The sequence below is a fragment of the Macaca mulatta genome, chromosome 7 (assembly GCF_049350105.2).
Source record: "Macaca mulatta isolate MMU2019108-1 chromosome 7, T2T-MMU8v2.0, whole genome shotgun sequence".
In the NCBI taxonomy this organism is placed as follows: domain Eukaryota; kingdom Metazoa; phylum Chordata; class Mammalia; order Primates; family Cercopithecidae; genus Macaca; species Macaca mulatta.
In genome coordinates, this window is record NC_133412.1 from 52,589,136 (window position 1) to 52,615,913 (window position 26,778).

At 42.1% G+C, this 26,778-nt stretch overlaps 1 protein-coding gene across 11 annotated transcripts in view; it reads right to left on the reverse strand.

Annotated features, from left to right (window-relative positions):
* Positions 1 to 26,778, reverse strand: part of EDC3 (enhancer of mRNA decapping 3) — a 62,456-nt gene that overhangs the window by 21,397 nt on the left and 14,281 nt on the right. For 5 of the 11 annotated variants that reach the window (XM_015142705.3, XM_077938244.1, XM_002804864.4 and 2 more), the window contains 3 exon segments: positions 20,237 to 20,418; positions 17,068 to 17,387; positions 2,340 to 2,675 (listed from right to left, as the gene is read on the reverse strand). In XM_015142705.3, coding sequence (XP_014998191.1) covers positions 2,340 to 2,675; positions 17,068 to 17,387; positions 20,237 to 20,400 — 820 coding nt within the window. In that variant the 5' untranslated portion in view covers positions 20,401 to 20,418. 11 annotated transcript variants of the gene reach the window in all.

Genomic DNA, 26,778 nt, shown 5'->3' on the forward strand with positions numbered 1-26,778 from the left:
ATTGACTGACTGCCCCTCAGTGAAAACCTGCTTGAGGATTGTGCCTTGGAACTGGAACACAGAGAAAAAACCCCTGTAGAAGAAGCTGCTCAGTAAGATAACTGCCTGCTTGCTCTATTTCCAGCACAGACACTGCTTGGCAAAAGGGCTTCATTTTCACTCCTTGTCAATGTTAAGAACAAAGAGAAAAACCAGATGGCATAAAGTTGCTGGGCTTCTTTCCCCCTCATTGAACCAGTGGAGTGCAACTGGTCACTACATACCACAAGACGCCACACCCAAGTTTATGGCTAAGGACCAGCACATGTGGTTTGTAGTACGTTTATTGATAGGAAAACAGTTTTATATGACAGAACTTTTCACTTCAGTCATCAAAAACAAAAGAGGTGTGAAGATCAAGTTGGGAAGCCAGAGTGTGCAGTAGGAAAAAATTTCTACCTCTGCTTTTGTTCACGTTAGTAAATATTTTCTCAGGCTCTGTTAGATCTGAGAATCCTCCCTGATTCTCACTGTTATTCTTACTCTTAGCCACTTGACTCCAGGGCAGATCATAATCTTCCCAAGTTCAAAAAATCCTGAAGTGTAGGGCCGGGTGCGGTGGCTCATGCCTATAATCCCAGCACTTTGGGAGGCCAAGGTGGGTGGATCATGAGGTCAGGAGTTCAAGACCAGCCTGGCCAATATGGTGAACCCCATCGCTACTAAAAATACAAAAAAATTAGCTGGGCATGGTGGTCCCAGCTACTCGGGAGGTTGAGGCAGGAGGATCGCCTGAACCTGGGAGGTGGAGGTTGCAGTGAGCCGAGATCGCGCCATTGCACTCCAGTTGGGGCAACAGAGTGAGACTTCATCTCAAAAAAAAAAAAAAAAAAAAATTCCTGCAGTGTAAATAGTTTCAGGGAAATCACACACTGCATAATCCAACAGCCTCAGCAGTAGCACTTGGACTACAGATACAGAGAGCTAGCAGCAGGAGCAGCTTTTTTTTTTTTACAAAGATGGCAATAAAAAAAGGAAGCAGTCAGAGGAGGATAGTTGGCTGATCTGGAGGAGTACCAAACTTAACAGATGATAACTGCCTTTGAAAGGCTTAAAACATAGCAATTTAAATTAAACCCGATTCCGAGCTAGGCTGTTTGCCTTTACACAGGTGTTAAAAATGAAAGGACTTTGGCAAGTTACACTGTCACTGTCACTGCCACTTAAGGACACCACCTTAGTAAACAGGCATGCCTACCAGAATCTGCCAGCAAAAGACTGACATAATTCAGCAGTCTTGGTTTTTTTTAGCAGTCTTTCTTAGCCTGACAGTTGGCCTATTTTTTTTTCACATGGAAAGCACAAGCAAGCTACTATACTCAGCAAAACCAAATACAACCGAGTCTTACTATTACCTATAAAAAAAGCCATGTCTGACTTTGCTCCAAATGCAATTAGCTGCATCCACTGTTCTCCTTATAGCAGCTACCAGCATTCAAGATTTATATTCCTTATATTCCAAACTTTAAACCAAAATAAAAATATTATACTCAATTCCTTCTCTACTTACTAAAATGATTATTGACTTCCCCTTTAGCTCTTAGATCATTCAATAACAACAATTTTCAAACCATATTCCAAGAAGCCCAGTTGGTAATGTGGTTTGGTGGGAAGGGATGAGACAGGGATGTGGTGAATTACCTCTCTCACAGCTGCTTTAATCTGTTTTCTATGCCATGGGTTTGAAGAAAATGTTCTAACGCTAAAACAAGAAACAATAATCACTGAGGTAACAGAACTAGATTGTCATCTACAGTGGCCTACATAAGGTACTATACTGTTACATGAAATTAGCCAACTTTCAATATCCTGGGCTAACAGGAGATAAGAACAGCATAGTAAAGAAATGTAATTTATTAAAACTCTATTTTTAGCCAGTGATTCCAATCATCCATCTTAAACTGTTTTTTGCAACAACAAATACTTAGTAAAACAGAGTTGAAGTCTGGTGAAATATATGGGCAGTAACAGGGAAGCCAAAGTAAAAACAGATCTGAATATTTGAATCTACATAGCAGGTCCTTTGCCTGTAATTGTTACTCACAACATACTAAGTAAGTAGTAGGTCAGATCCTGCCAGATACAGGATATACACAGACATCTAGAGAAATTACCCCCTAACCGTGGCAGAATGCTGTTATTGGCTGCAGTCCCCAAGAGACAATAATACTGGGCCAGCCACCAAGCCACTTAAATGAATTCCTAGTGTGAGATTCTGACTCAGAAGCCAGGTCTTTCTGTTTTAAGCACAAGAGAAAGGCAACAGCAACCAGCAGGATGTGGGACCTGGCGCGACTCACCCGTACAGAACTCCTTGCTCACGTTGTGGGGCACTGTGATCCGTCGGTAGACAATGGGCTCTGACTCCAAGATGTTCTCATCATGGCGGTACCGAGTTGGCCTTTCATTTGGGATGCCCCGGGAACGGGTACCACTTCTCCTTTCATAGGTATCAATCTCCTCAAACACAGCTGCCTTGTCAAAAAGAGCCAAGTTCCCTTCAAAATCAAAATCTGTGTCTGGGATCTCCTCAATATCATCCCCGAAGCACTCGTCATCTTTATTCTTCATCTGGCCATTCTTTAAACCACTCTTCTTTGGAGTTGCCTGATTTGGGTGCCTGCTACTAGATGACCCTGGAGAAAAAATAGGGACTAAAGTCAGTGTATCCACAGAAAGCACTAAGTGAAAGTGGAAAATACAGTACATCAGTCCTTTGTGGAGAGCGTTACAGGAACCAATGTGAAAATGGTAAAGGTAAGTACTGCAAAATCATATTAAGTAGCACAAACAACAAATCTCATTTGGAATAATAGGTTTCAAACATCACCCAATCTGGGCACGGTGCTCACGCCTATAATCCCACGTTAGGAGGCTGAGGCAGGAGGATTGCTTGTGCCTAGGAGTTCAAGGCTGCAGTGAGCTATGATCACGACACTGCACCCCAGCCTGGGCAACAGAGCAAGAACCTGTCTCAAAACACACACACACACACACACACACACACACACACAACAACAACAACAATAATAAATATTACACCCAAGTAACTTGTTAATGAATATGAACTAAGCAGTACTTCTGGAAATCTTAACCGGTTATCCCCTTCATAAGGAAACTGGTAATGACAAAAGCTTTTCTGACAACTTACTATTAGCAAACAAGAGGAAGAGTAAGAACATAGCATGGTGGTTTTGATACGATAGAGGCAGGAGGCAGAGAAATTCTAGAGGCAGGTCCCTGGCGAAGCCCCACCTTCGAAGCTGAAAAGTGTGAGATTGTGGCCCAAAGTGAGAACTTATATCCCTGTTTTCCCACCAGAATGTTGCCTTTTCTTAAACCACCCATGACCCTGCACCACCCTATCCCGTGCCTATAAAGACCCCAGACTCAGTCAGCAGAGATGAGAAACAGCTGGACGTTGGAGACTACGGCTGGATGTCAGAGAAGTGGCTTGACTTCAGAGGAACTGCTTGACTGTGTAACTGTGGAGAAGAATCCGGCTGGAGACAGCCAGACTTCAGGGGAAAATTACCTATCCACCACCCACTGTCCCCTTTTCAGCTCCCCTTCCCACATAAATAAAAAATAAAATCACCCACATTTACCATCCTTTAATTCGTTCATGTGACCTCATTTTTCCTGGACACTGGACAAAAGCTCAGAAGCCATGAGTGCAGATACAAAAGGCTGTCACATTGGCCCTTTGCCCTCACTGGCAGAGGGCAGCTGCAGGCCCACTGAGCTGTTAACACTTAAGCCATCTGTGGATGGCAGAGCTAAAAGAGCACCATAACACATCCTCTAGGGCTTCAGGAGTTACAGGCACCCCACGTAGGTGCTGCCACATGGCCTGCACTGAGTTCGCTCCTTTTGGTGCCCAAGAGCGTTCGTTCTGGCTCCTGCACCTGCTCATCTATGCACTCACTCCCACAATGGGTAGAACACAGCGGGTCTGAGTGGAGTTTGATCCCACTGGCACTGAAACAGCCGGTTCCAGGGCTTGTGCACTCCAGTTCCTGCCTCATTCACTCGCACACTCCCTTCAGCAAGGAGTTGAGAGCAGTGGGCGGAGTAAATGAGGTACCCCGTCATGAGTTCCATGAATAGGTCAAGGAAGGGAAATATCCTGCTTCAGTTTGAGTCTGAACGTCTGGTAGTTGTTTAAGAGAGAAATACCCCCAGACTAAAAGAAGGCCTGGTCTTCTTTTAGCTTACAGGAAAATACTATTCAGCTAGTCCTTAATTCTATGCTTATCCAGCAAGCAATCTTCTGATTTTTAATTTGGCCTTAGGCTAGATCCCAGCAGTGGGGAATCCCTGGTTTGTTCAAGAAATTCTACATTCTGAGCCAGGTATACACCTACCAATACAAATTGCTATACTGACTTACAAACCTTTCTTTAGACCTTTCGGTTAATGTGATCTCTTTTCTCAGAATTTTCTCTCTTCTGGGTAAGCAGTTTCTGAAACACCAAATAATGAGGGTCCATACCGAGCTGATCCTTAGAGGCCATACTAATGCACATCCACAACACAGTAGCCAGCCACACCCTGTCTCTGATACCCTATTTGGCTACCACACATCAGTCAACAACTACTCTAGCAGCCAAGGCAGAAGGTCCCACAGAATTCTCCAAACCACCCACCCCCAGAGAATCAAGCTCTGGTCTCCATCTGACTACCCTGAAAGAGTGGATCAGGTGACTGGTATGCTAGACTGAACCTCTATCACAGTCTAAATAAATGGAAGGAGGGGTTTCACCATGTTGGTCAGGCTGGTCTGGAACTTCTGACCTCAGGTGATCTGTCCGCCTCGGCCTCCCAAAGTGCTAGGATTACAGGTGTGAGTTACCACCCCCAGCTGTGTGTACATTTTCTAGACATTATCCTCTGTGTTCTTTTAACTTTGCCTAGACCATGACTGTGTGCCAATAAAACTTTATTTACAAAAACAGGCAGTGGGTTGGATTTGGCCCATGGGCTACAGTTTGCAGACTTTTGACGCAGAGTATACACTTAGGGTGAAGTTAATTCGTAATAGTTAATGTGGATTCATGTTTGGAATGACCTTCTTGATACTTTTTAATTTGGGAGACCATCTTCATAGATTTGATTAATTTTTGACAACCTCATTCTAGCTAAAGAAGGCCTATAAGAGGAATAGGGAAAGTGTTCTGCCATTTTCTTGTTTACTTATGATTACATTAGTATTATCGTTACTTAACATATAGTTTCTTTATGAGAATCTTTTTAAGCCACATATACATTTTTATATGATTTAGTTAAAAATTGGCATGGTTGTAGAGTGTGAATGCACTTAATGCCACTGAACTGTACACTTAAAAATGGTTAAAATGGTAAATTTTATGTATATTTTACTGCAATTTTTAAAAAATGATGTATACCCACTAGCATGGATAGACTTCTTGTTATAGAAAGTCATATTTTCCTCAGATATCTCAAATACAGGCAGCAATTGGCTGGCATGGAACTTCATAAGGGTGCTAGTTTTCATCAATACATTAAAATTCATAAAGTTTAATTTCTACTGTTTTTAGTTAAAATAAAAAATAGAATATTCAGTACCTTCTTCCTACGTCCTGGTGAATCATTCCGTCCACACCTGGGGAAACACATACCCACTGAAGAGTGACCACTGGGCAAGAGACCTACTTCTAATAGGATGTTTTGATTTAATACTGAGGCAGTACATTGATAATCCTTATTCTCTTGTTCTTCCCTTGTCTGTGTATATTGCTACTGGTGTTATCCTGACCTTATATTTTCATACCCATTCTTTCTTCCTGATTCAGCTCTGCTTTCTCATCCCATCTCTATTAAACACACAAAAAAATTCACTGGGCATGGTGGCACACACCTGTAATCCCAGCTACTCGGGAGGCTGAGGCACGAGAATCGCTTGAACCCAGGAGGTGGAGCTTGCAGTGAGCCAAGATTTCACCACTGCACTCCAGCCTGGGTGACAGGGCGAGCCTCTGTCTCAAAAAAAAAAAGAAAAAAGAAAAAAGAAAAAATGTACACACAATGCAAAAATGAAAAATGATTCAGTACAGCACAACGGTCAAATAAATAATTCAAAGGTAATAGGAAATGAGTATTCCTTTTTAAAAATAATGTTTGTTAACAGATGTTCATACCAGATAATGCACAAAATATGTAGAAAATTCTAAATATTCACATAATATTTTGATTTTTCTTTTAGTAAAAAATTTGCATCCATCTTATGAAGTTTTATATCCTGCTTTCTTGCTCAGGAGCATCCTTGAGTTTCATGAAAAAATTCTTCAAAGACTGTATCTTACTTTTTATAACTGCATAAATCATAGATCATACCATATTGATATACAGCACATAGATCATACCTACTGATTAACTTTTAAGTTATTTCTCATTTTTGCTGTTAGACTCAGCCCAAACACACTATCTTTGATTACTCTTGCTAAAAAAATCACTCCCATTTGACCACTTACAACACTGTGGGTACCACTGACCTAGCACTTATGCTATATTACCAACTTTGTTCTGTAGTTAATCTGTGTTCTTGCTCTAACTTCCCAAGGAGTTTATAAGCCAACAGAGGACAGGAATGATGTCATTCACACGTGTCACCCAACACTGTGCCAGGTTCAGTGTAAGTACACAAAACTCCGCTGAATTAAGAAATAAAAAGTTACATATATATTTTTAAAAAGCAAACACTAGCCAATCAAAAGTTAAAAGTCTAAAAAGAGGTTATAAAAAAAAGGGCAACTTGACATTAACTACAAGAAAAAGCAATAAAAATCATGCCAACTTTGTTGCATGACTGAAAAGGCCAGGAAGATAAAGTTGTTGACAATAATATAATACAAAAGAGTTATGAAGCAAGGGCTTCAGTGGAAAAAGTTCAGTCATGTCCAATATGACTGACAATGAACTATCCTGGAACTATTACAATGACTGATGAAAATAAGCAGTTGAGGCCGGGCGCGGTGGCTCAAGCCTGTAATCCCAGCACTTTGGGAGGCCGAGACGGGCGGATCATGAGGTCAGGAGATCGAGACCATCCTGGATAACCCAGTGAAACCCCGTCTCTACTAAAAAATACAAAAAAAAATTAGCCGGGCGAGGTGGCGGGCGCCTGTAGTCCCAGCTACGCGGGAGGCTGAGGCAGGAGAATGGCGTGAACCCGGGAGGCGGAGCTTGCAGTGAGCTGAGATCCGGCCACTGTACTCCAGCCTGGGCGACAGAGCCAGACTCCGTCTCAAAAAAAAAAAAAAAAAAAAAAAAAAAAGAAAATAAGCAGTTGATCAATGAAGGAGAAGACAGGGTTAAGGAAGCAAAATGGGAAATCGTTCCCATTCAGATAAAACCCAAAGCTCCTGAAACCAGGTGACCAAGAATAAAGCTCAGAGGAAACAGGATACAGATACTGCTAAAGAGGAACAGGTAGAGGCACAAAAACAGTCATAGGAGAAAACAGGAAAGAATCTAGAATCCAAAGACCCAAATACTCTGAAGGCAGGTCAGACTTCCCAAATGACACTGGTAGAAGGTCAGTTATCCTGGAACTAAAGTTTGAAAAGCATGAGCTGGCCTGGCAAGGTGGCTCACACCTGTAATCCCAGCACTGTGGGAGGCCAAGGTGGGTGGATCGCCTGAGCTCAGGAGTTTGAGACCAACCTGGCCAACATGGGGAAACCTGTCTCTACTAAAAATACAAAAATTAGCTGGGCGTGGTGGCACATGCCTGTAATCCCAGCTACTCCAGAGGCTGAGGCAGGAGAATCACTTGAAACCGGGAGGCAGAGGTTGCAGTCAGCCGAAATTGCGCCACTGCACTCCAGCCTGGGTGACAGAGCAAGACTCTGTCTCAAAAAAATAAAATAAAATAAAACATAAAAAAGAAAAAGAAAAGCACGAGTTGCTTCTCTAACCACTAGCGCAGTATTTGTTAGCCCTAAACAGTGCACTAACCACTGAACACCAATATGAATGTTTGAAAGCACAAGCTGAGCATCCCTAATCCAAACATCCAAAATCCAAAAATTTCTGAGTGCCAACGTGGTGTTCAAAGAAAATGCTGATTGGAGCATTTTGGATTTCTGGATTAGGGATGCTCAACTGGTATGTATTCCAGAAATACTCCGAAATACTTTTTAAATAATCCAAAATCTGAAACACTTCTGCTCCCTAGCATTTTGCATAAGAGATACCCAACCTTTATTTGGGGGGAGAGAGTGCAGCGTAGAAAGAAAACTTTTGCTCAGTTTCAAAAAATAAAAAATAAAAATAAAAAGCTAAAAAATAGTACCCACTTCATATCATGCCACATGAGGAGGAGCTACTGAAATGCAAAGTAGAAAAGTAAAGAAAACAAACATGACTAGCTGTAAAGTTCGCTCAAAGCATGTTGACAAAGTGCCCCACTATAAAGACTAATAGGGTTCACAATGGGAGATGCCCTAATTCTGCCCTAATGATGCTGGGCACTGGTCACCGTTTTTTGGCTCAGCTGTAGGATTCTACAAACATAACTTACAACAAAACCCAGAGATGTGTATGTAGAAGGTTTCAGATGTTTTCCTGTACTCCTCTAAATGCAGAGTTGATTCATTCGAGACATAGACACTAAGGACCAGCTATGTTTTAAACACTGTCAGGAAAGTGGAGTGTGAAAAACATTTCCCAAGAGGAAATACTGACATCACAGGTCAGTAAGAGAATATAAAATAAATGCAAGGCAGGCTAATGTGCTCAGTTGTCTCTTATTCTTCCCTTTCCTCTTACTTTAATACAAATATTAGGAAGTCCTGAGTGAATAAGCTGTCTCAGTACTTGGCTAACTCAGCCCAAAGGGCCTGGCTCTGCATTAAACTGGCCTTTGGCCACTGCAAGAGAAAAACACTTCCATTGGAAAAGATAAACAGTCTTCCCAGATTTCTTTACCTTTCAATTACAAGGGCCATGCAAGTATTAAGACTGCAGGGGTCGGGCGCGGTGGCTCACGCCTGTAATCCCAACACTTTGGGAGGCCAAGGCGGGTGGATCACGAGGTCAGGAGATCGAGACCATCCTAGTTAACACGGTGAAACCCCGTCTCTACTAAAAATACAAAAAAATTAGCCAGGCGTGGTGGCAGGCGCCTGTAGTCCCAGTTACTCGGGAGGCTGAGGCAGGAGAATGGCTTGAACCCGGGAGGCGGAGCTTGCAGTGAGCCAAGATTGTGCCACTGCACTCCAGCCTGGGTGACGGAGCGAGACTACGTCTCCAAAAAAAAAAAAAAAAAAAAAAAAAAAAAAGACTGCAGGCTGGCCGCCTTCCTGTGCCGTTTTTCTGCCAGCCTTTGGCACAGAGGCCCTTTGGCCAGGACAACCTGTAACAAACCCATTGTTGTGTAACCCTCAATGCCACTTATTTATTGGTTTTTGTCACACACACACTGTAAGGGGGAACTTTGTCCTGCACTTACCACACTAAAGGGTACCTGAAAGTTAAACTACAAATGTTTTACTGCCAGATTCAACAGGCATCATGAGAAGGTGCCTGAGAATATATGGGACCTTCTTCTTAACTCCCAAATTCTAGGCCTTGGGTTTTCAAGCCTATTAGATATATGAAGCACATCCAAGGAAGTTTAAAAGTCAAGAAGACCTCACTAGGACCATGAAAACTTGGCAAAATTCACTTCCTGCCTCAGGTGGCGGGATGACTGTTAAAATGAACAGACTGTTAAAGCCCAACCATATTGCAACAAGATAATATTGACCTTCTTTCCATTTAAAAGGTTCAATACCATTTCTCATTTCTCTCCACCTCCAGTAACAAAGAGAAAAATGAAAATCAGCGCTAAACAGAGGCAATGTCGTGCCTATAGGACCACCTCTCTCTAAATATAAATGAACTAAAGGCCAGCTATCTACTTCGTTTGTTTTGAGATGCAGTTTCACTCTTGTTGCCCAGGCTGGAGTGCAATGGCACGATCTCGGCTCATTGCAGCCTCCACCTCCTGGGTTCAAGCAATTCTCCTGCCTCAGCCTCCCGAGTAGCTGGGATTACAGGCATGTACCACCAGGCCCAGCTAATTTTTTGTATTTTTAGTAGAGACAGGGCTTCATCATGTTGGCCAGGCTGGTCTCAAACTCCTGATCTCAGGTGATTCGCCCACCTCAGTCTCCCAAAGTGCTGGGATTAGAGGCATGAGCCACCATGCCCGGCCTCAGCTACCTACTTTCATGTTCTACAGGCAAAAGAGCCTTAACTTAACTGTTAAATTTTTATTCAAATGCATGTTACCAATGACTATTCAAGTTCATAGACTAAGATTTCAGAGAGGGATGCCTTTCATCTGCCCCTCATGGTCACCATTTTTAACTGTGACATGGGATTTGATAAATATGAATTATACCCATACACAGAGCTGCATCCTAAACAAGGCTTGGTTTCCCTCTGCTCCCTAGGACTGATGTTATATCTATTTGACAAACATTCTGAATGGTCACAGAAAAACTATTCTTTATATGATTCTTTTTTTTTTTTTTTTTTTTGAGACGGAGTCTTGCTCTGTCACCCAGGCTGGAGTGCAGTGGCCGGATCTCAGCTCACTGCAAGCTCCGCCTCCCGGGTTTACGCCATTCTCCTGCCTCAGCCTCCTGAGTAGCTGGGACTACAGGCGCCCGCCACCTCGCCCGGCTAGTTTTTTGTATTTTTTAGTAGAGACGGGGTTTCACCGTGTTAGCCGGGATCATCTCTCGATCTCCTGACCTCATGATCCGCCCATCTCGGCCTCCCAAAGTGCTGGGATTACAGGCTTGAGCCACCGCGCCCGGCCTATATGATTCTTTAAACCCACTCCCACCCCAAGAGAAGAGATTAAAATCTGCTTGTGCTAAATTATCAATGTTGGATTAGGTAACTATTATAAACCAACAAATTCCTCAACTCCTTATTGCAATCCTGAAAGAACACTTAAAAGCCAGAAATGAAGACAGATTACATTTCCTTCTTTCTTTTCTTTCTTTTTTTTTTTTTTTTTTTCCTGAGACAGAGTTTTGCTTTGTTGCCCAGGCTGGAGGGCAGTGGCACAATCTCAGCTTACTGCAACCTCCACCTCCCAGGTTCAGGCAATTCTTATGCCTCAGCCTCCTGAGTAACTGGCATTACGGGCGCCCGCCACCACACCCAGCTATTTTTTGTATTTTTGCAGAGACAGGGTTTCACCATGTTGCCCAGGCTAGTCTCAAACTCCTGAGCTCAAGCAACCTGCCCATCCTGGCCTCCCAAAGTGTTAAGATTACAGGTGTGAGCCACCACACCCGGCCGACAGATATTTATATAGCTTCATCAATCTACTAGTCTCAACGTCAATGTACATAAACTGGAGAAAATTCTAAGGCAGACCTTTCTACTTACAGGGCTCAATGAGTGGAAAAATAATTATAACTCTACCTTCTTTCAGCAACCTATTCTGAGCCATGTTTCATTACCAAATTCCCAGGCCACAAACATTTTCCAAACTAATCTGGATTCTAAATAAGTTCCTTGAAAAATAGTAACATTTTACTGCCCTACGATCTCTTTACCTTACTTATGTACAGTTAACAATCTAGAAAAAGGAAACTGACAAAACAGCAAAAGCAGAATAACCAAAACCTGGAAGCCACCAAGATGCCCTGCAATAGGTGAATGGAACTGATACATCCACACAATGGAACGTTATCCATCAATTAAAGAAATGAGCTATCAAGCCACAAAAAGACATGAATGAATCTTAAATGCATCTTGCTAAGTGAAAGAAGCCAGTCTGAAAGGGCAATATACTGTATAATTTTAATTATGCGATATTCTGGAAAATGCAAAACTGCAGAGATGGGATAATAAAAAAATCAGTAGTTGCCAGGGGGAAGTGGGGACAGCTGAACAGGTGAGGCACAAGAGATTGTTTAGGACAATGCACTATTCTGTTTAACACTGTAACGACAGATACACGATGCTGTATTTGTCAAAACCCACAGAGCTTTACAGCACAAAGAGTGAGCCTTAGTGTATGCAAATTTTAAAAAATCATTTAAGAGGTTAGGAGACCCCAGGATGGAATGCAGAATGTGACAAAACAAATTAACTGTAATATGAATATATGAAACAAGTCAATGAAGGAAATGGGAGACCTAAATAACTCTAGAAATGAATGGAGTCAGATGAAAGGCAAAGGAAATGGTACGCAAGTGCCATATTCTATTTGACAGTCTCCCACAGGAATGGGGATACGAGTTAATAATTCTGACACCACTATACATGTATACTGGAATTGAATAATTATGTAAAGAATGAATGACAATAGCAGACAGGTTTCTCACTGTTGGAGTGAGAAGTAACAGACAAGCAAAAGGAGAAGACTAGAAGGATCCATGTGGTAATGGATTAAAGTTGGAGACATCAGTATGAACTCATTCTTAGTATAGTAAAATATACATAGTTACATATAGAAATATTTAAATACATATATATACTGGTTAAATATACACATATATATTTTCTCTTCTGTGAACTCTGCAGAGAAGCATATACACATATTTTCTTGCTGTCAGCTATAAGGGTGACACCCAAGAGCAATGAGCATACCTAGTGAAGAAGGAAGAAAGGAGAATTGGGGAGGAGGGGCGGGAGGGAGGGGGAGAGAGGAAGAGGAAGAGGAGGAAGAGGAGGAAGAGGAGGAGGAGGAGCAGCAGCAGCAGCAGTAGTGGCAGTAACAAGCATCTTTCAGTGTCAGAAACTACCTAAGTACTAAAAACAAAAACAAAAACAAAAAAATTCCACTGGAGTATGTCAAAGGGACATGAGATCCAAGTGAAAGATTGGAGACTAGCTAAAACTGAAATAATTTGAGTAACAAAATAAAGTAATATTGAATTATAAGCCAAAGTATAAAATAAATACCCGGCTGGGCGCGGTGGCTCAAGCCTGTAATCCCAGCACTTTGGGAGGCCGAGATGGGCGGATCACTAGGTCAGGAAATCGAGACCATCCTGGCTAACACGGTGAAACCCGTCTCTACTAAAAAATACAAAAAACTAGCCGGGCGAGGTGGCGGGCGCCTGTAGTCCCAGCTACTCAGGAGGCTGAGACAGGAGAATGGCCCGAACCCGGGAGGCGGAGCTTGCAGTGAGCTGAGATCCGGCCACTGCACTCCAGCCTGGGCGACAGAGCGAGACTCCGTCTCAAAAAAAATAAATAAATAAAATAAATAAATAAATAAATACCCACGAGTACATGCTGATATAAATAAATGACTGAACACATAAACAAATGGGGGAGAAGAGAGGAATCTCTGGAATAAAAGAATTTCAAGTAATGTCTGAAGACGCTGTGTCCTCAAGGAGAGGGAACACAACTCCTCACTCCCTGGGTGTGGGCTGCACATAATGATTTCCTTCCAAAGAGTACATATGCAACGGGGAAGAAAGAGTCACTTTACAGAGGAGAAACTAGATATATACTACTTTAGCCAGGTGATCAAGATGAACATCAAAAGTTGTAAACCATAGTGACAATATATACACTTGACACAAAGTGATGAAAATGGTACTTTACCTCTGTTGTCTTCCACCCCCAAACATATAACCCCAGTCTAATCATGAGAAAAACATCAACTACCAAGTGAGGGACATTCTACAAAATACCTGACCAGTATTCATCAAAATGTCTAGGTCATCAAAAACAAGGAAGGTCTGAGAAACTGTAAGAGCCAAGCAGAGACATGACTACCAAATGTGATGTGATATACTGGACAGGATCCTGGAACAAGGGCATCAGGTAAAAACTAAGGCAATCTGAATAAAATATGGACTTTGTTTAATGATAATGCATCAACACCGGTTCAATAATCATAACAAATGTACCATACCAATGTAAGATGTTAATAACAGGGAGAAAAATATGTAGGAAAAAATAATACGAATTGCTAATAAGGGTCACCTTCAAGTGCATGGAAGATTATAAACTGCCTATATGAACTTCTAACAAATCAACAATTTCTGGTAAAAGAAAAAAGATTTTCAGACTGGGCAACATAGTGAAACCTTATCTCTACTAAAAATAAAAAAACTAGCCAGGCATGGTGGCACACATCTGTAGTCCCAGCTACTTAGGAGGCTGAGGTGGGAGGATTGTTTGAGCCCAGGAGTTCAAGGTTGTAGTGAGCTGTGATCGTATCACTGCATTCCAGCCTGAGTGTCAAGGCAAGACCCTATCTCAACAGAATAGAATAGAATAGAATAGAATAGAATAGAATAGAATAGAATAGAACAGAACAGAACAGAACAGAACAGAACAGAACAGAACAGAACAGAATAGAATGCAAGCAAAATAGAGAAGGTTAAAGTCCAAATGGAAAGAATAATTTTCTATCCAAGTATTCTACAATTTTTCTAAGGATACAGAACTCACAAGTGAATTTCAGTCTCATATTTGCAAACATCATCATTTCAGATAGTTGTTTCTTATGCACCAAAGGAAACTACCTTGAAACTGTACATTACATACATTAAAAAATTTTTTTAGGCCAGGCACGGTGGCTCACACCTGTAATCCCAGCACTTTTGGAGGCCGAGGCAGGCGGACCACCTGAGGTCAGGAGTTCGAAATTAGCTTAGGCAACATGGCAAAACCCCATCTCTACTAAAAATACAAAAATTAGCCAGGGAGCCTGGTACGGTGGCTCATACCTGTAATCTCAGCACTTTGGGAGGCCGAGGTGGGCGGATCACCTGAGGTCGGGAGTTTGAGACCAGCCTGACCAACATGGAGCCCCATCTCTATTAAAAATACAAAATTAGCCAGACGTGGTAGCGCATGCCTGTAATCCCAGCTACTTGGGAGGCTGAGGCAGGAGAATCATTTGAACCCAGGAGGCGGAGGTTGCTGCGAGCTGAGATCGTGCCATTGCACTCCAGCCTGAGCAACAAGAGCGAAACTCCATCTCAGAAAAAAAAAAAAAAAAAAAAAAACTAGCCGGGCATGGCAGCAAGTGCCTGTAGTACCAGCTCCTAGGGAGGCTGAGGCGGGAGAATCACCTGAACACGGGAAGTGGAGGTTGCAGTGAGCTGAGATCACACCACTGCACTCCAGCCTGGGCAACAGAGTGAGACTCCATCTCAAAAAAAAATGTTGGCCCCTGACACAGGTGTCACACCACAAGCTATTAACAGAATTCACCCAGCACACTAAAACCTTACTACAATGCCACCAGGACCACAGTGTGAGGAGCAACAATGGTAGCAAGAAGTATCTGGAATTTTATGTAATAAACTTTCTGAGTGGGGTCTAGAGAGACATAACTCACTCTAAATTGTGCCTTTTAGAAGGTAATGCCATAGCATGACTCTAGCTTATAATTTTAAATGAGTTAATGAATACTCATTTAAAATTTCTTTTGGTTGTTCGTTTTGAGACAGAGTCTCACTCTGTCACCCAGGCTGAAGTGCAGTGGCATGATCTTGGCTAATCACAACCTCCGCCTCCCTGGCTCAAGCCATCCTTCCACCTCAGCCTCCTGAGTAGCTGGGACCACAGGTGCACGCCGCCATGCCCAGCTAATTTTTTTGTATTTTTTTTTCGTAGAGATGGGGTTTTGCCATGTTGCTCAGGCTGGTCTCGAACTCCGGGGCTCAAGCGATCCGCCTGCCTCAGCCTCCTGAAGTGTTGGGGTTACAGGTGTGAGCCACTGCACCCAGTCTCTCACTTAAAGTTTCTAATACATTCTGCTACCATCTCTGAGTACAAAGCCATCTAAGTAAAATGAGAATAGTTTGCCATTTGGAAATAATTTTTTAAAACAACATTCATATTAATTTAAGAAGCATAACAGATTCCAGTGAATGTTATGATTCACTATCGTAACATTATTCTAGTAAATACGTTGGAGAAGAACAGTTCTAGTGAATTAACTATGGTTTTGGAAGGCAGCTATGCTCACCACCATACCACTAACACAACTATGGTTTCATTTTATATTATTTATTTTATTTTTGAGACAGAGTCTTGCTCTATCGCCCAGGCTGGAGTGGCACAATCTCAGCTCACTGCAACCTCTGCCTCCTGGGTTCAAGGGATTCTCCTGCCTCAACCTCCAAAGTAGCTGAGATTACAAGCATGTGCCTCCACGCCCAGCTAATTTTTGTATTTTTAGCAGAGACGAGGTTTCACCATGTTGGCCAGGCTGGCCTCAAACGCCTGACCTCAGGTGATCTGCCCGCCCAAAGTGCTAGGATTACAGGTGTGAGCCACCGTGCCTGGCCACAGCTATGGTTTTATAATCAGCAAATGGCATTTAATAATGGGTTAGTATCAAACAAAACTGGGCAGCAACACAGACCAATGCACATTCTTCTTGATGTGTCAGTAGGAACAAATACAGCAAATTAAAAATTGTCACTCTGCTAGAAAATGAAAGATCACAGAGATGTTTGGATCAGTCCTCTCCTCTTTTCTGAGGATGAGTCTCATATCACAGAAAGAGAAGTTACTCAAGAATCCTCTGGAACAGCCCAAGTGCAGGTTCAACTCAGACACTACTACCAACATCAGTAAGAGGATTTAAGGGTTTTTTTCCCTTTTTTAGAGACAGAATCTTGCTATTTTGCCCAGACTAGCCTTGAACTGAGCTCAAACAATCCTCCTGCCTCAACCTCTCAAGTAGCTGGGACTACAGATGTATGTCACCACACCCAGTACTTACTGGATTTAAAACATCACTGTTAGTCTCAGTAAACTCTGGGCAGACTTTTCCCGAAGGAAGTGGTAAGAGAGGGCAGGAAGCTCACAGGCATCCCTAACACCTTATTTCCTTTCCCTTAACATCTTGAGGAACTAGGCCTGGAGGAAGAGAACCATGTTGTATTTTTGCGAAGCTCAGCCAGCATCCATTTTATTGGAGTAATAAAGGATTTATTTAAAGAGCAGCAGTGCTTATAGCTTATAGCCCTGAAACACTAGATTGAGAAGAAGTATCAACTTGACCCTACTTACAGGAGTTGTGCCGACGACGGAAACTTTTGGACTGACTCAAGGATTCCATGTGCCTGTCGACATAGCTCTTTGAACACTGTTGCTGCTGGGGGGAAACGGCAACATCCTGGCTCTTCACATCTGTCCTCTTAGGGATATTCTGAGGGGCACTGCTGGAAGAGGTTGGCTTCTTGACCAACTTGCCTGTGCCATTCTGACTGATGCCCACTTGGCAGCCAACACCAGAAGGGCCTAATTCTGTCTGATGAACGTCTCCAAAATGTTGGTTGCCTCCAGGTCCTGGTATCTCCAGAATTTTTAACTCCGTAATGTCACCTGCCCTGAAATACACAAAAAAGCCAAGTCTCAAAATTATAATAGTGGTAAGAATGATGAAACTGAGTTCATTAGCAAACAGCTACCCCTTTGCAGGACTGCATTTTAATGAGTTATCAGAGGCTAGGAAAGGGGGCTGTGTGCTTAAGGACAGGGGTCAGCCACCAACTGTCCAAGTGACACAATGCTGGCCTTTAAAAAGAGGCTATTGATAACAACAAAACTATATTAATCTTACATTCCCACAATGTTTAATGGCTTTTTTTCCATTCATTCACTCCCTTGCTCATTCAACAGGCATAAATATAAAATACTATATGGTAAGCCCTCCACTAGGAACTATTTTGATCTGGTATATAGAGATGAAAACCACTATGTGACCACAGGAACTCAGTCTGATCAGTAGAAAAGACAAGTACATATTCAATCAAAAGTGTTACATGGGCTGGGCACAATGGCTCATGCCTATAATCCCAGCACTCTGGAAGGCCAAGGCAGACGAATCACTTGAGGCATTCGAGACCAGCCTGGTCAACATGGCAAAACCCTGTCTCTACTAAAAATAGAAACAATTAGTTGGGTGTGATGGTGCACACCTGTAATCCTAGCTACCCAGGAGGCTGAGGCATGAGAATCGTTTCACCCTGGGAGCCAAAGGTTACAGTGAGCAGAGTGCACCACTGCACTCCAGCCTGGGCAACAAAGTGAGACTCTGTCTAAAAAAAAAAAAAAATTTTTTAAGTGTTAAATGTTATGACAGGGGTGTGCATAGGAGACTAGAGAGCCTAAAAGCAAAATATTTAAGTTAGTCTGGTGGAGATGAATGTAATACTTAAGCTAAATCTGGCCAGGACAGGCAGAAGGAGAGGCTAAGCAAAGAACAGTAGGGAGAAAGGCATCTCAGGTAGGGACTCAGAGACTAAGGAAATGTAGAAAATATGGCCTATGTGAGAAACTGCAAATGTTATGGTGATACTAAAGGGAAGGATGCTTGTGGAAGGCTATCAGGAAGTAAGGCTGCAGAGGTAACCAGGGACCACATCATGATCACAATGGATTTTCCCGGTGGCTATAGGGAAGGAGAAGAAACAAGAGGCAGTGGTACCAGTTAGAAGACCAAGCAAGAAATAAGAGGGGATGAACCAAGCAAGTGGTAATTGCAAAGGGAAAAGGGAGAAGGGATCAAGAGACATTTCAAATCCATAGGATTTTGGCAAGTAAGTGAACACGAGGATTAAAGAGAAAAAAGAGTTTATTATGACTCCTAAGTTTCTAACGTGGGGGAAAGGTGTTATTAATCATAAATAATGGGTATGCCCTTGGAAAAAGAAATCTACAGGAAGACATAACAAGATTAGCTCCGAAAATCTTGCATTTAAGATACCTTGTGGGATATCCAATGGAAATGACCAGCAGATGATGTGTCTGTCTCATAACGGGCCTAAGTTAAAGATTTCAGGTCTCATTAATGTATAAGGTACACATGAGATTGTCTAGAGAATAAAAGCTGAGAAAAGAACCAAAGATAAAATGCTGAGTAATTCAATCTTAACAGGTGAGAAGAAGAAAAGGAACATAAAAGTAAAGGAATGGAGGAATATGTGGAATACATGCAAAGTAAAACCAGAAGTGACAGGGAAACTAAAGGAGAATACTGCACTTCAGAAGTTAGGGAGCACTGGCTGGGCGTGGTGGCTCACGCCTGTAATCCCAGCACTTTGGGAGGCCGAGGTGGGCGGATCACTTCAGGTCAGGAGTTCGAGACCAGCCTGGCTAACATGGTGAAACCCAATCTCTACTAAAAATACAAAAAATTAGCCGGGCGTGGTGGCAAGCGCCTGTAATCCTAGTTACTCTGGAGGCTGAGGTGGGAGAATTGCTGGAACCCGGGAGGCGGAGGTTGCAGTGAGTTGAGATCATGCCACTGCACTCCAGCCTGGGAAACAGAGTGAGACTCCATCTCAAAAAAAAAAAAAAAAAAAAAAGTTAGGGAGCATTGTATTTTTATTTATTTTTTTAGAGACAGGGTCTTGTTCTATCACCCAGGCTGGAGTGCAGTGGTGCTATCATGGCTCACTGCGACCTCCAACTCCTAGGCTCAAGTGATCTTCCTGTCTCAGCCTCAGGAGTAGCTGGGATTACAGGCACATGCCACCACGCTCAGCTAAGCTTTTAAATTTTTCTTTTATAAAGATGAGGTCTCACTATGTTGACCAGCCAGTTTTGAAATCCTGGGCTCAAGTGATTCTCCTGCCTTGGCCTCCCAAAGTGCTGGAATTACAGTCATAAGCCACTACAGCCATGAGGGAGCATTCAAATCAGATTGGGATTGAGATACTGTCAGTCAATTTGGCCATTAGGTTATTTGTAACCTTGGCAAAAGCTAATTCAGCAAGATGATAAAGTTAGAAAAAAAGATAATGGTAGGGTAAAGAGGGTCTAGAGAATGAAGCCACAAAATATAGAGAAAGCAGACTATTCGGCTCTGACAAGGATGATGGGTTCAAGGGAAGGGAAATGACACAATACCTAGTGGCAAACGCAAGGTCTAAGGGAGAAGGTTGTTTTTAATACAGGGGAGGCCAAGGAATGAATATCGGAATGCAGAGAGGAAATAAACAGTATAGGCCGGGCATGGTGGTTCACACCTGAAATCCCAGCACTTTGGGAGGCCATGACGGGCAGATCACTTGAGGCCAGTAGTTCGAGACCAGCCTGGCCAACATGGTGAAACCCCATCTCTACTAAAAATACAAAAAGCGGCCATATGCCAAGAGAATGCTAGCAATCAGACCTAGGTTCAAGCTCCACAGACCACCAGATTGGATTCAGAAGAGTCAGTCAGGACACTCACCTGAAGGTGACTTCTGGAACAAGACACTTCACTCCATTATGGAAAGGCCGGGTGAGAGAAATGGTCTGGCTGACCTGATCCACAGCTGACACTCTTCCCTGATAGACACCCAAGCTATCTCCACAATTGATGGACACAATACTTCCCAGCCAATCTGCAGCCATGTTTCAGATGTGAGACCACTGTGAAGAGAAGGAACTATTCAGTGTGCCTTGGTGAAAAGACAAACTTTTAATTAAATTCAGCAAATACATCAGGCTCTGTACCAAGTGTTGGTTAATAAAACATATTCTATCACATTGTTAACTAAGGTAATAAACCATGAAAAAATTAAAAAACTTTTTCAGGAGTATACATATTAATAAGTAATATTATTTAATACATATAAAGATCTTACAATTGCTTTAAAGCACATACATTGGATAAAGATAATATTTATTACACATCAAATCACACAAACTATAATCTGTTTATATTGTGTTTTAATAAATCTGCTGCCAAAATGCTTTCAAAGAGAGTATGTTACTGAGAAATAATATACTAAAAAAACAAATACTGGTAATGCCACTGTTGCTGATAATAATAATAAATTCTGGGTAGTTGCCTTTTGTTCTGTTTTTTTTTTGAAACGGAGTTTCACTCTTGTTGCCCAGGCTGGAGAGCAATGGCGCGATCTCGGCTCAACACAACCTCTGCCTCCCGGGTTCAAGCGATTCTCCTGCCTCAGCCTCCCAAGTAGCTGGGATCACAGGCATGAGTCACCACACCCGGCAAATTTTGTATTTTTATTTTTAGTAGAGACGGAGTTTCTCCATGTTGGTCAGGCTGGTCTAAAACTCCCGACCTCAGGTGATCTGCCTGCCTCGGCCTCCCAAAGGGCTGGGATTACAGGAGTGAGCCACTGCGTCTGGCTTTTTTTTTTTTTTTTTTTTGACACAGAGTCTCACTCTGTTACCTAGCCTGGAGTGCAGTGGTGCCATCATAGCTCACTGCAGCCTCAACCTCCCAGGCCCAACCAATCAATCCTCCCACCTCAGCCTCCTGAGTAGCTACGACTAGAGTCCTGTGCTACCAATCCCAGCTAATTTAAATTTTTGTGTAGAGACAAGGTCTTGCTATGTTGCCCAGGCAGTCTCAAACTCCTGGCCTGAAGCAATCCCCCCACCTCGGCCTTCCAAAGTGCTGGAATTACAGACATGAACCACTGCGCTTGGCCTAAAAAAATTTTTAAAGCCAATTGAAGGTACTACATAACACTAAACCTAACAACTACAGAATATATATCCTTTTCAAGTCTATACAGAATGTTCACGCATATATGTTGGGCCTTAAACAAGTATGAATAAAGTTAAAAAGACTGAGATCACATAAAATATATTCTCTACCCACAACAGAATTAAATTTGAAATTGATAAAAATAGATATTTAGAATATTCCCAAATATCTGGAAATTAAGCAAGACATTTCCAAATAACCTATGGGTAAAAGAAATCAAAAGGGCAGTCAGAAAATGGTTTGAACTCAATGATAACGAAAACACAATATCAACTTTTGTATGATGTGCTTAATACAGTGCGTAAAAGGGGGAATGTATAACTTTAAGTGCTTGTATTAGGAAAGAAAGGTCTAAAATCAGTTATCTGAGATTCCATCTTAAGTATTAGTAAAAAAAGAACAGATTAACCTGTTGTTATAGAAAGGAAATCAAGAGCAGAAACCAGTGAAACAAGAAACAACTAAGAAAAATAAAACAAAAATTAGCTCTTTGAAAATATTAAACAAGTTGGTAAATGCCTAATAAAGAAAAAAGATAAACACATTTTATTAATATCAGAAATGAACAAAGAGACATCACAGACATTAAAAATAACCTTACACCAGTAAATCTGACAACTAGACGAAATGGGGAAATTCTTAGACAAAAGTTATCAAAACTGATACAAGAAATAAAAAATCTGAGTAGCTGCATGTCTATTTTAAAAACTGAATTTATCAAGAGAATAAGACAAGACACAAACTAAGAGAAAATATTTGCTAAAAGACATATTTGATAAAGATCTGTTATCCATAACATACCAAGAACTCTTAAAACTCAACAATAAGAAAATGAACAACCTGATGAAAAAATGAGCAAGAGACCCGAAAGGATACTTCACTAAAGAAGACATGGACATGGCAGGCAAGCATATGAAAAGATGCTCTACATCACATCATTAGGGAATTAATGGAAATTAAAACAACAATGAGATGCTACTACACACCTGTCAGAATGGCCAAAATCCAAAACACTGGCAACACCAAATGCTGATGAGGATGTGGAGCAACAAAAACCATCATTCATTGCTGACAGGAACGCAAAATGATGCAGCCAATGATGAGTATGCATTTTTTTCTTTTTTTTTTTCTTTCTTTTTTTTTTTGAGATGGAGTCTCACTCTGTTGCCCAGGCTAGAACACAGTGGCACAATCTTGGCTCACTGCAACCTCCACCTCCCAGGTTCAAGCAGTTCTCCTGCCTCAACCTCCTGAGTAGCTGGGATTACAGGCATGCACCACCACGCCTGGCTAATTTTTGTATTTTTAGTAGAGATGGGGTTTCACCATGTTGGTCAGGCTGGTCTCGAACTCTTGACCTTGTGATCCACCTGCCTCAGTCTCCCAAAGTGCTGGGATTACAGGCGTGAGCCACTGTGCCCGGCCTCTTTTATTTATTTACTTATTTATTTTGAGACTGAGTCTCGCTCTACCGCCCAGGCTGGAGTGCAGTGGCACGATCTCAGCTCATTGCAGCCTCTGCCTCCCAGGTTCAAGCAATTCTCCTGCCTCAGCCTTCCAAATAATTGGAACTACAGGTACGTGCCACCACACACCAAGCTAATTTTTTTTTTTTTTTTTTCAGTAGAGACGGGGTTTCACCATGTTGCCCAGGCTGGTCTCAAACTCCTGACCTCAAGTGATCCGCCTGCCTCGGCCTCCTAAGAGATGGGTTTACAGGCATGAGCCACCGCGCCTAGCCTGCATATGCATATTAATAAGGTAGTTTCTCACAAAACTAAATATACCATCTAATCCAGCAATCACTCTCCTTGGTATTTACCCAGATGAACTGAAAATTTACGTCCACCATAAATCTGCACGTGGATGTTTACAGCAGCTTTATTCAAAACTGCTCAAATTTGGAAGCAATCAAGACATCCTTCAGTAGATGAATGGATGAATGAACTATGGCACATCCAGACAATAGAATATGATTCAGCACAAAAAAGAAATGAGCTATCAAGCCATGAAAAGACATGGAGGAAACTTAAGAGCACATTGCTAAGTGAAAGAAGCCAAAGTGAAATGGATACATACATACTATGATTCCAGCTACAAGGTTTTCTGGAAAAGGCAAAACTATGGAGACAGTAAAAGGAGCAGTGGACACCAGTGGCTGGTGGGGTGGGGGTGGGAGGTGAATAGGCAGAACACAAGAGAATTTTTAGGGCAGTTAAACTATTCTGTTTGATGCTATAATGGTAGACACGTGTCACTTCAAAACTCACAGAATGTACAACACCAAGAGTGAACCCTAATGTTAACTATGGACTCTGGATGACAATGATGTGTCAGTGTAGATTCACCAATTGTAACGAACACAACTGTGGTGGTGTTGACAGCAGAGATGGCTTACTGGGGGGCAACAGTGAGATATATGGGAACCCTCCGTACTTTGGGCTCAATTTTCCCCTGAAACTAAAACTGCTCTAAAAAATAAAGTCTATTTAATAGAAAAAAACAAACTGATTATGTAACTTAAAACCTTCTTACAAAGAAAAATCCAGGCCTAGATGGCTTTACTGGCAGTTTTTCTTTTTAACCAAGTCTGAACTAGATAGCTTTACTAGTTAATTTTATCAAACATTTTAAGAAAAAAATAATGTCAATCTCATAGCCGGGCGCGGTGGCTCAAGCCTGTAATCCCAGCACTTTGGGAGGCCGAGACGGGCGGATCACAAGGTCAGGAGATTGAGACCACCCTGGCTAACACAGTGAAACCCCCGTCTCTACTAAAAAATACAAAAAACTAGCCGGGCGAGGTGGTGGGCGCCTGTAGTCCCAGCTACTCGGGAGGCTGAGGCAGGAGAATGGCATAAACCCGGGAGGCGGAGCTTGCAGTGAGCTGAGATCCGGCCACTGCACTCCAGCCTGGGCGACAGAGTAAGACTCCGTCTCAAAAAAAAAAAAAAAAAAAAAAGAAAACACAGGAGAATGAGGCTGGACACAATGGCTCACGCCTGTAATCCAAGCACTTTGGGAGACTGAGGCAGGTGGATCACTTGAGGTCAGCAGTTTGTGACCAGCCTGGCCAACATCGTGAAACCCCGTCTGTACTAAAAATACAAAAACTAGCCAGGCGTGCTGGCACACGCCTGTAATCCCAGCTACTCAGGAGGCTGAGGCAGGAGAATCACTTGAATCCAGGAGGCAGAGGTTGCAGTGACCCGAGATCACACCACCGCACTCCAGCTTGGGCAACAGAGCAACACTCCGTCTCAAAAAAAAAAAAAAAAAAGGCTGGGCACAGTGGCTCACACCTGTAATCCCAGCACTTTGGGAGGCTCAGGACGGTAGATCACTTGAGTTCAGGAGTTCAAGACCAGCCTGGTCAACATGGCGAAACCCCATCGCTACTAAAAATAACAACAACAAAATAATTAGCCAGGTGTGGTGGTACACACCTGTAATCCCAGCTACTCAAGAGGCAGAGGCAGGAGAATGGCTTGAACCCAGAAGGGGAGGTTGCAGTGAGCAAAGATCACACCACTGCATTCTAGCCCAGGTGACAGAGCAAGACTCTGTCTCAAAAATAAAAATTAAAAAAAAGAAGGAAACATTTCCCAATTTGTTCAATGTAGCTAGCATAACTCTGAAGTGAAAGCCTCCCCACAAAGGCTTTATAAGAAAAGATCAACATCCTGCACAAATATAGACCAAAAACCTTCAATAAGATATTAAATCAAATCCAGCAATAAATTTTAAAAGTCTAATGTATCACGTATATTTAGGTCTCTACTCCTAGAATGCAAAATTGGTTTGGTATTTTAAAAACTAATCAATTTTAAATCATTTTAACAGAATGAGAAAATCATATAACTTTATCACATCAATAAATACAGAAATATTCTCTTGATACCAAGACCTGACAACAATAGTACAAAAACAAAACTACAGAATACTATCCCCCACGAATGTAAACATAAAATTCCTTATCAAAATATCACCCAACAATTCAACAATAATGATCCAGGCTCAGTGGCTCACACCTGTAGTCCCAACACTTTGGGAGGCCAAGGTGGAAGGACTGCTTGAGGCCAGGAGTTTGAAACCAGCCTGTGCAACATAGTGAGACCTTATTTCTACAAAAAACAAAACAAAAAAACAAAACAAAACAAAACAAAAAAGCCAGGTGTGGTGGTGCATACCAGTTATCTCAGCTACTTGGGAGGTTGAGGCAGGAGGGGAGCTTGGGCCCATGAGTCAGTAGATGGAGTGAGCTATGATCACACCACTGCACTCCAGCCTGGGCAACAAAGCAAGACACTATCTCTAAAAATAAAAATAAAAAACAAAACAATAAACATACAGAATTATACACCACACCCGGCCAGGTGCAGTGGCTCACGCCTGTAATCCCAGCACTTTGGGAGGCCAAGGCGGGCGGATCCCGAGGTCAGGAGATCAAGACCATCCTAGCTAATATGGTGAAACCCCATCCCTACTAAAAATACAAAAAATTAGTCAGGCATGGTAGCATGCACCTGTAGTCCCAGCTACTCCAGAGGCTGAGGTAGGAGAATGGTGTGAACCCAGGAGGCGGACCTTGCAGTGAGCCATGATCATGCACTGCACTCCAGTCTGGGCGACAGAGCGAGACTCTGTCTCAAAAAAAAAAAGAATGATATACCACACCTAGGTGGAGTTTATTCCAAGGATGCAATGCTGACTCAATATCAGAAAGTCAATCAATATAATCTACCGTATCAACAGGGTAAATAAGAAAAACACATGTTCATAGCAACCGACACAGAAAATGCATCTGACAAAATTCAACACCCATTCATTCTTTTTAAAAAAGTCTCCCAGAAAAACGGGAATAGAGAGGAACTTCATTAATCTGGTAAAGGCATCTAAAAAGCCCCTACAGCTAACATTATATTAAATGGTGAAAGACTGAATGCTTTCCCTTTAAGAACATGAACAAAGCAAGGATACCCACTCTCACTCAACACAGCTCTAGAAGTTCTTGCAATAACGCAAGAAACAGATAAAAAAAAAAAAAAAAAAAAAAAAAGGCATACGGTTTGGAAAGGAAAAAACAAAACTGTCACCATCTGCAGATGATATAACTGTCTATGTAGAAATTCCCCATAATCTACAAAAAGTCTTAGAACAAGTGAGTTCAGCAAGATTGTAGGATACAAGATAAACATACAAAAGCTAATCTTATTTCAGTATATTGGCAATGAACACATGGGCAATGAAATTTAAAATACAATACC